We start from the raw sequence: 12,333 nt of genomic DNA on the forward strand, positions 1-12,333 counted from the left end.
GACCGGGTTAGAGTCTCCATCGGGGTAAACGGCCCCCTGCCTTTGGCTTTTTGTCTCCTTGCTGGGTGCTGGGGGTGAGTGCCAGCAGGGCTCTGTTGTTTCTTCCCTTGGGCATTGGAAGTCAACCCTCTAGCAACACCCAGGGATACCCTCTAGGCCCCTTCCCCCAGAACCAGAGCCCTGGAAAACCTTCCACCGGGAACCCCTTCCCAGCCAACCCCTGGCTCTTACTTTGCCCTCTGGACCTCCACGGACCCCTCCTCTTTCTCATCCAGTTGTGGGTGACGGAGCGGCTACCCATGGCTAGCTCCATGGAACACGGCAAGGACCTGCCCAGTGTCCAGCTCCTCATGAAGAAGAACCAGGTGAGGCAGAGCCTAAAGGCAAAAGAAGGGGTCCCAAGAGCCTCCTCAGACTTGAATGTTTGTTTGTTTGGCTGCCCTGGGGTCTTAGTTGCAACTCTTGGTTGCAGTATGTAGGATCTAGTTCCCTGACCATGGATTGAACCCAGGCGCCCTGCATCAGGAGCACTGAGGCTTAGGCACTGGACCACCAGGGAAGTCCGAAAAGTTTGTTTTCTTGAGACCTGGGGTTTCCTTGGCTGCCCCTGATGCTGGGCATAATCCGAGACTTCTGTGGGTCTCCTTTCCTCGCCTCAGGAGGGTGGGTTCCCCTAGTAGTAGATCCTGTGGATTGAAGGGGAACCTTCGTCACATCCTTGGGCCAGAAAAGAGGGGAAGTGAAGAGGACTCAGGGAGGATGAGAAGCAGAAGTGTGAAGGGGGGTTTGTGTGGAGTAAGTGTAGGGTGAGGGGGTTCCCTCAGCAAGCCTTGCAGCATCTCCTCTGTTGCTGCGGACAGACGCTGCAGAAGGAGATTCAGGGCCATGAGCCCCGGATTGCGGACCTGACAGAGCGGCAGCGCACTCTGGGCGCGGCAGCAGCAGGCCCTGAGCTGGCGGAGCTCCAGGAAATGTGGAAACGCCTGGGCCATGAGCTGGAGCTGCGAGGGAAGCGACTGGAGGAGGCCCTGCGGGCCCAGCAGTTCTACCGCGATGCCGCAGAGGCTGAGGCCTGGATGGGCGAGCAGGAGTTACACATGATGGGCCAGGAGAAGGCCAAGGTGAGAGCCGGGGCAGAGCTCAGGCTGCGTCTTTCCTCCCCCGACCCTTACCCCCTGCTGCCCCTGTCCCCTTCCCCAGGACGAGCTGAGCGCCCAGGCGGAGGTGAAGAAGCATCAGGTATTGGAACAAGCCCTGGCCGACTATGCCCAGACCATTCACCAGCTGGCAGCCAGCAGCCAAGACATGATTGACCACGAGCATCCAGAGAGGCGAGTACAGCAGGCAGCAAGGGGGCCAGTCCCCGGGGCTGTTGGGGGGAGGAGTGGGGAGGAGGGGGAGGGGGAGTGGGCAGCCAGGTTCAGGAAGGCCAGGATACTGCAGAGCCTTCTGACTTGTGTGTGTACAGAACCATCTAGAAAGCTGGGGAAGTGGGGATATGTCAAGTCGTTGGGGGGCCAAGAGGGCCAGGACTCCATGGGCTAGGCCAGGGGTCAGAGCGGTGCGTCCTCTCCACGCCTCGCAGCACCCGGCTGTCGATCCGCCAAGCCCAGGTGGACAAGCTGTACGCTGGCCTGAAGGAGCTGGCGGGTGAGCGGCGGGAGCGTCTGCAGGAGCACCTCCGGCTGTGCCAGCTGCGCCGGGAGCTGGACGACCTGGAGCAGTGGATCCAGGAGCGTGAGGTGGTGGCCGCCTCGCATGAGCTGGGCCAGGACTACGAGCACGTGACTGTGAGTGCAGGGAGGACGGCAGCCACACGTGGGCTTCCAGAGGGAGGGCTAGCGCCTCATCCTGGGTGGAGCCCCAAGGGGCAGGGGCGAAAGACCAGGGGCTGCAGACGCTGTTCGTTGAGTTTCGAGGTATTTCGTTCAAAAAATTGTGCAGAGAGGAGGAGGCAGGACTGCACATAGACGTGGGCAAGAGGAGAGTGACCAGTCACTCTTTTCCAACAGAACTCAGCAGTATAGGGGGCGTGAGGTTCCTCTCCATGTTTTTGGGGTGGGGGTTTGAACCCTCACTGGTGCAGAAATACAGACCGTACTTAGGGTATCCTTGTCAGAAGACTAAAGGTTTCAAGCACCTCTTTACTGGGGGCTGGAGGCTGGGGGCATCCGTCAAATGCAGGGTCAATGGGTACCAGTTGCTTTTGCTTACCAACTTGGCCCTACTGAAGTGGCCCAGGGCGAGAAGTGGGTTTTCAGTGTGAAAGGACTTGCCCCCCACCCCGCCCCGAGGTAGGTACCACTCCCTCCAGCCTCACAGCATCTTCCGGGCAATGGCTTCCTTCACCAGATGCTCCGGGACAAATTCCGCGAGTTCTCGCGGGACACGAGCACCATCGGCCAGGAGCGCGTGGATGGCGCCAACGCGCTGGCCAACGGGCTCATCGCCGGGGGCCACGCCGCCCGGGCCATGGTGGCCGAGTGGAAGGACAGCCTCAACGAGGCCTGGGCTGACCTGCTGGAGCTGCTGGACACGCGGGGCCAGGTGCTGGCAGCTGCACACGAGCTGCAGCGCTTCCTGCACGGGGCGCGCCAAGCACTGGCGCGCGTGCAGCACAAGCAGCAGCAGCTTCCCGACGGGACCGGCCGGGACCTCAATGCCGCCGAGGCCCTGCAGCGCCGACACTGTGCCTTCGAGCATGACATCCAGGCCCTCAGCGCCCAGGTCTGACCCAAGCGTGGGTGGGGGCGACGGTGTCTTAGAGAACACTCGGTGGGGAATGTGGCAGAGGTACTGGAGGGTGGGCATGCCCTGCAGGGCCACATAGGGATGAGCTTAGAATGCTTTCAGGGAACCATCTCTGGCCAGGGGACATCTAGCTACCATGTCCACACCTGGAGTGACAAGGCTCTTTGAGGGCCCGTGACATTTTCTTTTTTTAAATTTATTTTTATTTTTGGCTGCACTGGGTCTTTGTTGCTGAGTGCAGGCTTTCTCTAGTTGTGGCAAATGGGGGCTGCTCTTCGTTGCAGAGCACGGCATGTGGGACCTTCCCGGACCAGGGGTGGAACCCAGGTCCCCTGCATTGGCAGGTGGATTCTTAACCACCAGGGAAGTCCGGCCCCATGACATTTTCAAATGGTTCCAGGAGCTAGAAGATTCTTCCCTTTGTACTAAAATCCATCTGTTGCTCCCACTCAGGCATTAGCCCTACAAAAAATAAGCACAGATCCTTCCTCCAGCCATTTAAACCCAGGAGGGCCCACCTCACCCAAGTCCCTTCTTTAGGCTGAAAATCTCCTTCTAGCAATCTCTGAGGTCCTCCACGTGCTGGACAGGCTTCTGAAAGCTCAACCAGCTAGTGGCCCTTTTAAAGTGTTGACCCCCAGGCTAAGCCCAGGCCCCCCAGTAGGGCTCCACAGGGCAGCATGTGACAGGGCTGACTCTGAGTACCAGCCCCCATCTTTCCTAGTGGCCCCCTCACCCCCACCCTACCCCTCCCCCTGCTTCCCCAGCTGGTGAACTGGGCAGGAGGTGAAGAGCAGAGGCCAGGGCCAAGGGGGGCTGCAGCCCCTTGGAGTCTCCCGGCTTGCCTTAACTTTGACCAGGGCCCCTGCAGGTCCAGCAGGTGCAGGATGACGGCCACCGGCTCCAGAAGGCCTATGCCGGCGACAAGGCCGAAGAGATCGGCCGCCACATGCAGGCCGTGGCCGAGGCCTGGGCACAGCTTCAGGGGAGCTCTGCTGCCCGCCGCCAGCTGCTGCTGGACACCACGGACAAGTTCCGCTTCTTCAAGGCCGTCCGGGAGCTGATGCTGTGGATGGACGGGGTGAACCTGCAGATGGACGCCCAGGAGCGGCCCCGGTGAGACCCACAGTGCCTGATTGCCTCCAAGGGCTACGGGTTCGTGGCTGGGAGAGGGTGGTGAGCAGCAGGTGATGCGGTCTCTGTGCCCCCAGGGATGTGTCTTCCGCAGACCTGGTCATCAAGAACCACCAAGGCATCAAGGCCGAGATTGAGGCCAGGGCCGACCGCTTCTCCTCCTGTGTCGACATGGGGCAGGGGCTGCTGGCCAGGAGCCACTATGCGGCAGAGGAGGTGGGTGAGGCCTGGGCAGAGCCAGTCACCCTCACCGGGGAGGCCTGAATGCTAGGTTCTCCTTGGAGTCTTCCCGCTTCTTCTCATTCTTTCTGTGCTGAAACTTTTCACCGTCCCCTCAGGGTTGTTCAGGGATTTCCCCATTTGATTTTTCTGTCTGCCTCTTGAAATAAAAAAACCACCAGTGAGGACTTACTATACGGCATGTGGAATTCTGGTCAATGTGTGGTGGCCTGGATGGGAGGGGGGTTCGGGGGAGAATGGATACACGTGTATGTGTGGCTGAGTCCCTTTGCTGTTCACCCAGAACTGCCACAACACCGTTCATCAGCTATACCCCAATACAAAATAAACAGTTAAAAAAAAGATGTCATTAGTAAGACCCCCAGGGGCCCCGGAAAGGCCCTGCTGAATGCTAATTCCCATCTCTGCCTCCCCAGATCTCAGAGAAGCTGTCTCAGCTTCAGGCACGGCGTCAAGAGACAGCTGACAAGTGGCAGGAGAAAATGGACTGGCTGCAGCTCGGTGAGCCGCTGTAGAAAACCAATCGGGGGCTCTGGGCCCTGGGGGGAGCACCAGGGGGCCTTGTACCCTGTAGTTTCCAGAGTAGGTGAGACCAGGAATCCTGGGCGTGGAACCCAAGAGCCCTGCCCCGGGCATGCCTAGCTCTGCCCTGAGCTCCTGCTCTGGGGTGGTGTCCTTCTCGGTGGCCCTGTTCCCAAAGCTGCTGTAGCCCTAGTGCCCTGCCGTTGCCCACTCTGACTTGCCACCTCTCTGCAACCCGACCCCCCTGCAGTTTTGGAGGTGCTGGTGTTCGGGAGAGACGCAGGTGTGGCGGAGGCTTGGCTGTGTAGTCAGGAACCACTGGTGCGAAGCGCTGAGCTGGGCTGCACAGTTGATGAAGTCGAGAGCCTCATCAAGCGGCATGAGGCCTTCCAGAAGTCCGCGGTGGCCTGGGAGGAGCGGTTCAGCGCGCTGGAGAAGCTCACAGCGGTGAGGGCAACCAGGACCCCAGGAACACCGGCCCCCTCCTTCTGCCCCAGGCCCTGCACACCCTCCTGCATGAAGAGGACATTTCTCCTCTTCCCATTACTCCAGGCTCTCCCAGATGTGAGCTGAAGGTACCCTGTGGTCACCTCACCTCTGGGAGCCATCATTTTCCCTGAGTACCACTAAGAGACAGCATCCCCCCCATGGCTCCTCACCCCCACCTTCTTCTGGTTTTCTCTTCTGCATCCTTCCTGTTTCGTCAGACCAGAGCTGAGACACTTCAGCTTTCCCCAATGCCCCGGACCTTCTATGTTCTGACCTCAGAATTTCTTGGCAGCTGGAGGAACAGGAGAAGGAGCGGAAAAGAAAGAGGGAGGAAGAGGAACGGAGGAAGCTGCCCCCTCCTCCAGAACCCCCGGCCAGTCCACCCGAAGGGCACCTGGTGGACAGCCACACGGCCCCTGCTGCTCCCCGGGACGGGTGAGAGCTGGGACACCTGGGGGAGGAAAAGGAGGCTGAGCCAGAGCCACCCCACCACTTAGCGTTCTCTGTCGCCCCTGCCGTTCCAGAGCACACCCCCGCCTGCCGGCCAGTGTGAACGGCGTCTGCACAGATGCAGAGGGCCCCCAGGTGAGTCCTCCCATCCGAGCACCCTGTCAGAATCTTAGCCCCTCCCCGTCTCGTGTCTGCTTAACCGCGTCTTCTCCTTGCAGCCCCTGATAGAACAGCAGAGACTTGAGCAAGGCAGCCTCCCAGAAGGGCCTGTGAGTTACTCCTGGGGGTGTGGGTGTTGATAACTAGGAGATAAGGGACGCAAAGGGGTGTGAGCCGGGCGGTGGGGACACTAGGGTCAGGAGAGGGCAGAGACTCACAGGAAACATGGGGGTGGGAAGACCTGCTCCTGGACTTAAAAGCTTCACACCCTTCAAGCCAGATGTCTCCACAGGGATCCGGTGCTGGGGATGAGGCCAACGGGCCACGGGGAGAGAAGCAGGCCCGGACACGGGGCCCAACCCCTCCGATAATGCCCCAGAGCAGGTCATCCGAGTCCGCCCGGGTCGCCACCTTGCCCACTCGAGGTCCAGAGCTCTCCGCCCAGGAACAGATGGAGGGGCTGCTGTGCCGCAAACAGGAGATGGAGGCCTTTGGCAAGAAGGCTGCCAACAGGTACTGGGTCTGGCCATGCAGTGTAGAGGCCCCTTCGGCTCCTGATTCTAGACAGGCTTGCCCAGAACCTTTTCCTAGACTGGGGGAAGGGGTAGGACTCAGGAGCAGTGTGGGGCCTCAGTGGGGGCGGGAGGGCCGGGAAACTATAAACAAGATGGGCCTAAGGTGGCACTAGTGTTAAAGAACCCGCCTGCCAGTGCAGGGAGACATGAGAGAGGTGGGTTCGATCCCTGGGTCAGGAAGATCCCCTGGGAGGAGGGCATGGCAACCCACTCCAGTATTCTTGCCTGGAGAATCCCCTTGGACAGAGGAGCCTGGTGGGCTACAGTCCATAGGGTTGCAAAGAGACACGACTGAAGCAACTTAGCAATGACAGGAGTGGCCCTGGGAGTCCTGGGACCACCAGGCTGTTCCCAAGGTGGCTGGCCTGTCAAAGGCCGGTCAGGCACCTGCGTTTCCTCCTCACCTGCACCACGTTCCCCACCCCCCAGGTCGTGGCAGAACGTGTACTGTGTCCTGCGGCGCGGGAGCCTTGGCTTTTACAAGGATGCAAAGGCAGCCAGTGCAGGAGTGCCGTACCACGGAGAAGTGCCTGTCAGCCTGGCCAGGGCCCAGGGCAGCGTGGCCTTTGATTATCGAAAGCGCAAGCATGTCTTCAAGCTGGGGTAGGAATGGGCAGGCGGGAGGCTCCCAGGGATACAGACGCGAGGGCACTGGGCCAGGCGTTTGGGAACAGCAATATCGACGAGGGAGAGGCGGGGGCTCTGGTTGTGCTCACACACAGGGTAGCGGGAGCACCACGGCACAGGCCTGACAAGCTGAGCAGTATCCTGCAGGGGAGAGGTGTCGGCACTGCCCTGTCTCTGGGTCCTCTGGGCCTGCCCCTGCCTGCCAGCCGGCCGGGGCGGAAGTGAGCGTGCCCTCGTCCTCGGCAGCCAATCAGGAAGGAGCTGCTTTGGCCCCACCCCCGGTCCTGAGACTCGTGCAGAAAGGGTCTAGACTAGCTGGCTCTGAGCATCTGGGCCCATTCTCCCGTCTGGTCTCTGCGCAATAAGGCCGTCTTGCTGGCCGGTCAGAGTCTCAGCTCTGCCCTGAGTTTTCTCTCTTTCCCAACAGCTTACAAGATGGGAAGGAATATCTGTTCCAGGCCAAGGATGAGGTGAGCTATCCCCTTCCCCCGTGCCCCCTTTCCTCCGTGCTGCCTTGGAGCCATTCAGATGTACTCTTTATTTCCTCACCTCTCTCTCATTTTGTTTGTCTGAAGTGTCTCCTTTGATATCGGACAACCCACGTTGTGCCAACTGGATGTTTGTGAAGGCTGCGCCCAAACATGTTTCCTCCCTTAAAGGGGTCTTTTTCTCCAGACAGATGGGGCAGGCATCTCTGCCTCCTCTCTTACCCTTCCCCACTGAGCGCGAGCCACAGCCGCCAGTAGCGCAGCCTCCAAGCTGACCAGGTGTCTTTCTGCGCCCCGTGCAGGCAGAGATGAGCTCGTGGCTGAGGGTGGTGAATGCAGCCATTGCCACTGCGTCCTCTGCCTCCGGAGAGCCTGAAGAGCCAGCGGTGCCCAGTGCCACGCGAGGCATGACCCGGGCCATGACCATGCCCCCGGTGTCACCGGCCGGGGCTGAGGGACCTGTCGTCCTTCGCAGCAAGGATGGCAGAGAACGAGAGCGAGAAAAGCGCTTCAGCTTCTTCAAGAAGAACAAGTAGTTGGGGGCAAGACTCCCAAGCCAGCTCCCTCCCTCTGTCCAGGAAACTGCCAGGGACCATGGACAAGGATCACCCTCTTGTCAGGACAACTGCCTGCTGCTAGGGTCTGTTGCCAAGGTCAACCCATCACCAGGAACTGTCTCTGGGGACAAGTCTGTGTTCCCAAAGGCAACCCTTTTTTTCTGCTATTTAATTCTAGACTGGTGGTGGGGCCCAGGCAACCCCCAATTCCACTCCTCCCCCTCCCCTCTTTCCCCAGCCTTATGCCTCTGTCCCCACCACGGGCGCAGGCAGCGCCACACCCTCTACGAGGCCATGTGGGGAATGGCTCCCCTGCCCAGGGTCGTTCTCCCACCACAGCTGGGGCACGCCATCCAGTCCTCGCCCCTGGGGACCAGCCAGGAACCTCTCAGAGCGGAAGCAGGACCTGGGGGCTAGATAGCCAGATGACGGGTCAGAAACTCTGAAGCTGCCCCTTCCCATCCTCCCTCGTCCTCTGACTCAAGCAGCCCCTCCATCTCCGGCAACTCTCGACAGCTTCCAAGTGTGAGTTGTCTGGGGCCAATCACAGCCTTGAGTCTGGCCAAGGAGGTGATTAAACAGCTCAGCTTCTCTTACTGCCTCTGGGTGTCTTTGATTTCCTGACCGCAAACCTCTCTAGCCGTGCCCAAGTTCTTCCCTCTGGCCCAGATCTCCTGTGTGTCAGGTGTCCACCAGCATCCAAGCCCACCAAGAACCACATTATTCTGTGAGCCTCCCTACCATGGTCTCATTTCCCCATGGTAATAACCTCCACTTTGCTGGGTTGACCAGTGTCAAGCCTCTTTTTAGACCAGAGAAGATCCCCATGACATTAACAAGCAGTATTCCTGTTAGAAGGCAGTGAAGGACTGCTGCTGTGGTGCACAACTTTCTTCACTCATGATTCTCCCAACTGTTTTAAAGAATGGAAGGCAGGGGGCTTCACTAGTGGGTCAGTAGCGAAGACGCCATGCTCACCATGCACGGGGCCTAGGTTTGGTCCCTGGTCAGGGAACTAGATCCCATATGCTGCAACAAAGATTGAATATCCCATGTGTCACAACTAAGACCTAGCAAAGCCAAATAAGTAAATATTAAAAAAAAAAAAAAGAAGGCAGTAGAGCCCTGTCACAACTAGTATCAGCCACGGCTTAGCCTGACAGTGGAAAGTGGAACATACAGGCAGTGATTACTGGCCCCACCTTCTGTCTCGATGGAGAGGACCCCAATAAGGGGTCAAGGGAGTTCAGGTTCTCAATCCACTGACCAATAGAAGGGTATCACCCTGGGAAGCCATGAGGCACCTCCTAAGTGCATAAGCAAACACACAGGAAATGTATTCTAGATCCAGTGAGGTATTAAAGTAGGTGACTTTCCCCATTGTCTCTGGCTCGGCCACTGAGGGTTTCAGGGCAATAGTACTTGCCTTGGGCTCCTATAGGAAAAGCTTTGCTCTTTCATTGTTTCCCATCCATATACAAACAACCATTTTCAGGGCTCAGAGATCTTTCCAGGAAAGCAGCCCCATCGTTAGCATAGTAGGGCAAGGGCCCTAGCTGAGCAGACCCTCCCATCAGCCATGATAAAGACAGGGTCAGGTGTGTGCAGGCCCAGAACGTTCCCAAACATGAGCTGTAGTAGATCAGACAGCTCACAGAATAATTACCACTTTCTCTCAAGAAGAGCAGACTCAGTACTTCAGAGCAGACATGTGATAACATAACTGAAACTGTCGTGAGGCATCAGCACTACACGGACACCTTCTTTTGTTCTCCAGGTATAACTGTGAGATCTCCACTGTAGGAAGAGAAAGTCACACACTGTGGGGTGCTCAGGGAGTCTGGGTGGATGCACTCCTTGGTGGCAAGCCTGGGCATTGGGAGAGAGAGCAATAATTGGAGATTTTAGAAGGAAAAAATGTGTATTAGGGTGAAAAACCAGTGGAGAAATTAGCGTTTTAACTCGTAAACAGGGCAGCCAAGTGAAGCAGTCCTGCAGAATGCAGTCAGCCATAGTGAGTGGAGATGTAATAAAAATATGGTCTGAGCATTTACATACACATGGTAGCCGACACTACCACGAATCCTTAAGGACAGGACATAGAAGAGGATAAGCATAAAGTCAGGAAGTTAAGTCTTGTAAGGGAGACACCTTCGGAAACGAGTGGACGAAAGTTCCAGGAAGAATGAGAGAATGGGATGGAGCAGTGATGGATATGAGGCAGATTAGAGCACAAAAATACAATAATGCAGGCTCCACAAATCAATGGGGAAATAGGGACAGACGAAAATGGATTAATTATTTAGAGGAAAATGTTTGCATTCTTACCTAACCCCACTTCCAAGGGCAAACTCGAGATCTGTGCTGACCAGTGTGGCAGGCACAAGTCACGTGCAGCCACTGAGCGTGTGAAATCTGGCTAGTCCAACTGAGGTGTGCTGTAAGTGTAGAATGCTTTCTGGTTTTTGAAGACTGCAAAGGTAAAAAGAATTTAAAACATCTCAATAATTTGTATTTGATGATACGTTGCAATATTTTAGCTATATTGGATCTCAAAAATATTAAATACAATTTCAACTGTTTCCTTTTGTTTCTTAAATGTGTTTACTAGAAAATTTTGTATATGTTTCTCACATTATATTTCTATTTGGATAGCACTGCTCTAAATGGACTACAGACCTGAATGCAAAAGGTAAAAACATTAATGTTAATAGAAGAAAATGTAGGCGACTATACTTAAGACCCAAGGGGACAGAAAAAGGCCGTTCTGTACAAAACTTCAAAAGCACACACTTTAAGGCAAAAATTGATTGTCAATCACATAAACAAATTAAGGATTTCTGTTCAATGAAGGACTCCATGGACAAAATTAATAGTTTGGTAGGATGAGAGAAGATACTTGAAACTGACCTCTGGTGACCTCAGCCTGCAGCAGCTTGGAGTGGGGCTTGGATTCCCAGCCAGAGACTGAGGCTGGGTCGCAGCGCTGAGAGCACCAAATCCTAGCCACTAGACCAATGGTCAGTGACAAGGGCCCTGGCCCTTCAGCTTTGCAGAAAAAAATTCCCATAAAGACAGAAAGTAATGAAAAAGGTAACGTGTTTCTATTAGGAGGAAAGGGGTTACAATACATGGCAGAAAGTGAAGAACTAAAGAGCCTCTTGATGAAAGTGTAAGGTGAGAGTGAAAAAGTTGGCTTAAAACTCATATTCAAATAACAAAGATCATGGTATCCAGTCCCATCACTTCATGACAAATAGATGGGGAAACAATGGAGACAGTGATAGACTTTATTTTCTTGGGCTCCAAAATCACTGCAGATGGTAACTGCAGCCATAAAATTAAGACTCTTGCTCCTTGGAAGAAAAGCTATGACCAACCTAGACAGCATATTAAAAAGCAGAGACATTACTTTGCCAACAAAGGTCTGTCTAGTCAAAGCTATGGTTTGTCCAGTAGTCATGTATGGATGTGAGAGTTGGACTATAAAGAAAGCTGAGTGCCAAAGAATTGATGCTTTTGAACTGTGGTGTTGGAGAAGACTCTTGAGAGTCCCTTGGGCTGCAAGGAGATCCAACCAGTCCATCCTAAAAGAAATGAGTTCTGAATATTCATTGGAAGGACTGATGCTGAAGCTGAAGCTCCAATACCTTGGCCACCTGGTGTGAAGAACTGACTCATTGGAAAAGACCCTGATGCTGGGAAAGATTGAAGGCGGGAGGAGAAGGGGACAATAGAGGATGAGATGGTTGGATGGCATCACCGACTTGATGGACATGAGTTTGAGTAAGCTCCATAACTCAGTAACCCTAGCTTGAGTAAGTTGGTGACGAACAGGGAAGCCTGGTGTGCTGCAGTCCATGGAGTCGCAAAGAATTGGACACAACTGAGCAACTGAACTGACTGACATTGGACACACAGATGGACTCAGAGAGCATGTTGCTGAGTTGCATTCTTGTGGCAGTTTGAATTACTTTTATGGGGCATTTCTTTCAGATTTCCTTTGGCCAATCATTCTGATTTGCCTGGTTCACAGTCCATATTTTGTACATCTCAGGATCCTCCCATGGATTCTACCATAAAGGCATGTGGGTAGAGCATCCCTTGACATCACTCCCCTTTGACCTCCAATGAGCCTTTCTGCACGTGTGTGGTCATAGAGGTCTCCTGTCTTCGAGAATCAGAAATATGTGGTCTGGTCAGGGCCCAGCCTTCTCCCTTAATTGTCCTACTAGTCTTGTCTTGGAGTTTCAGTCCACAGGGAATGAATCCCCTATCACTTTATTACGGAGAGATCCATCTACCTCCTGCCTCAAAACCAATAAGAGATTAATATCTAGA

General features: G+C 55.3%; 1 protein-coding gene across 1 annotated transcript in view; it reads left to right on the forward strand.

The window, feature by feature from the left end:
* The window catches only part of SPTBN2 (spectrin beta, non-erythrocytic 2), a 32,499-nt gene extending 24,528 nt beyond the window's left edge, over positions 1–7,971 (forward strand). The window contains exons 21-36 of the mRNA XM_068976429.1: positions 276–365; positions 861–1,121; positions 1,201–1,331; positions 1,586–1,790; positions 2,353–2,727; positions 3,623–3,867; positions 3,963–4,101; positions 4,542–4,626; positions 4,898–5,094; positions 5,429–5,571; positions 5,661–5,721; positions 5,805–5,855; positions 6,038–6,258; positions 6,750–6,923; positions 7,375–7,417; positions 7,738–7,971. Of these exons, the coding sequence (XP_068832530.1) occupies positions 276–365; positions 861–1,121; positions 1,201–1,331; positions 1,586–1,790; positions 2,353–2,727; positions 3,623–3,867; positions 3,963–4,101; positions 4,542–4,626; positions 4,898–5,094; positions 5,429–5,571; positions 5,661–5,721; positions 5,805–5,855; positions 6,038–6,258; positions 6,750–6,923; positions 7,375–7,417; positions 7,738–7,971 (2,655 nt within the window). The remainder of the gene's footprint in view (positions 1–275; positions 366–860; positions 1,122–1,200; positions 1,332–1,585; positions 1,791–2,352; positions 2,728–3,622; positions 3,868–3,962; positions 4,102–4,541; positions 4,627–4,897; positions 5,095–5,428; positions 5,572–5,660; positions 5,722–5,804; positions 5,856–6,037; positions 6,259–6,749; positions 6,924–7,374; positions 7,418–7,737) is intronic.
* The last annotated feature ends 4,362 nt before the right edge of the window (positions 7,972–12,333 follow it).

This window comes from Capricornis sumatraensis, chromosome 8 (assembly GCF_032405125.1).
Source record: "Capricornis sumatraensis isolate serow.1 chromosome 8, serow.2, whole genome shotgun sequence".
In the NCBI taxonomy this organism is placed as follows: Eukaryota; Metazoa; Chordata; class Mammalia; order Artiodactyla; family Bovidae; genus Capricornis; species Capricornis sumatraensis.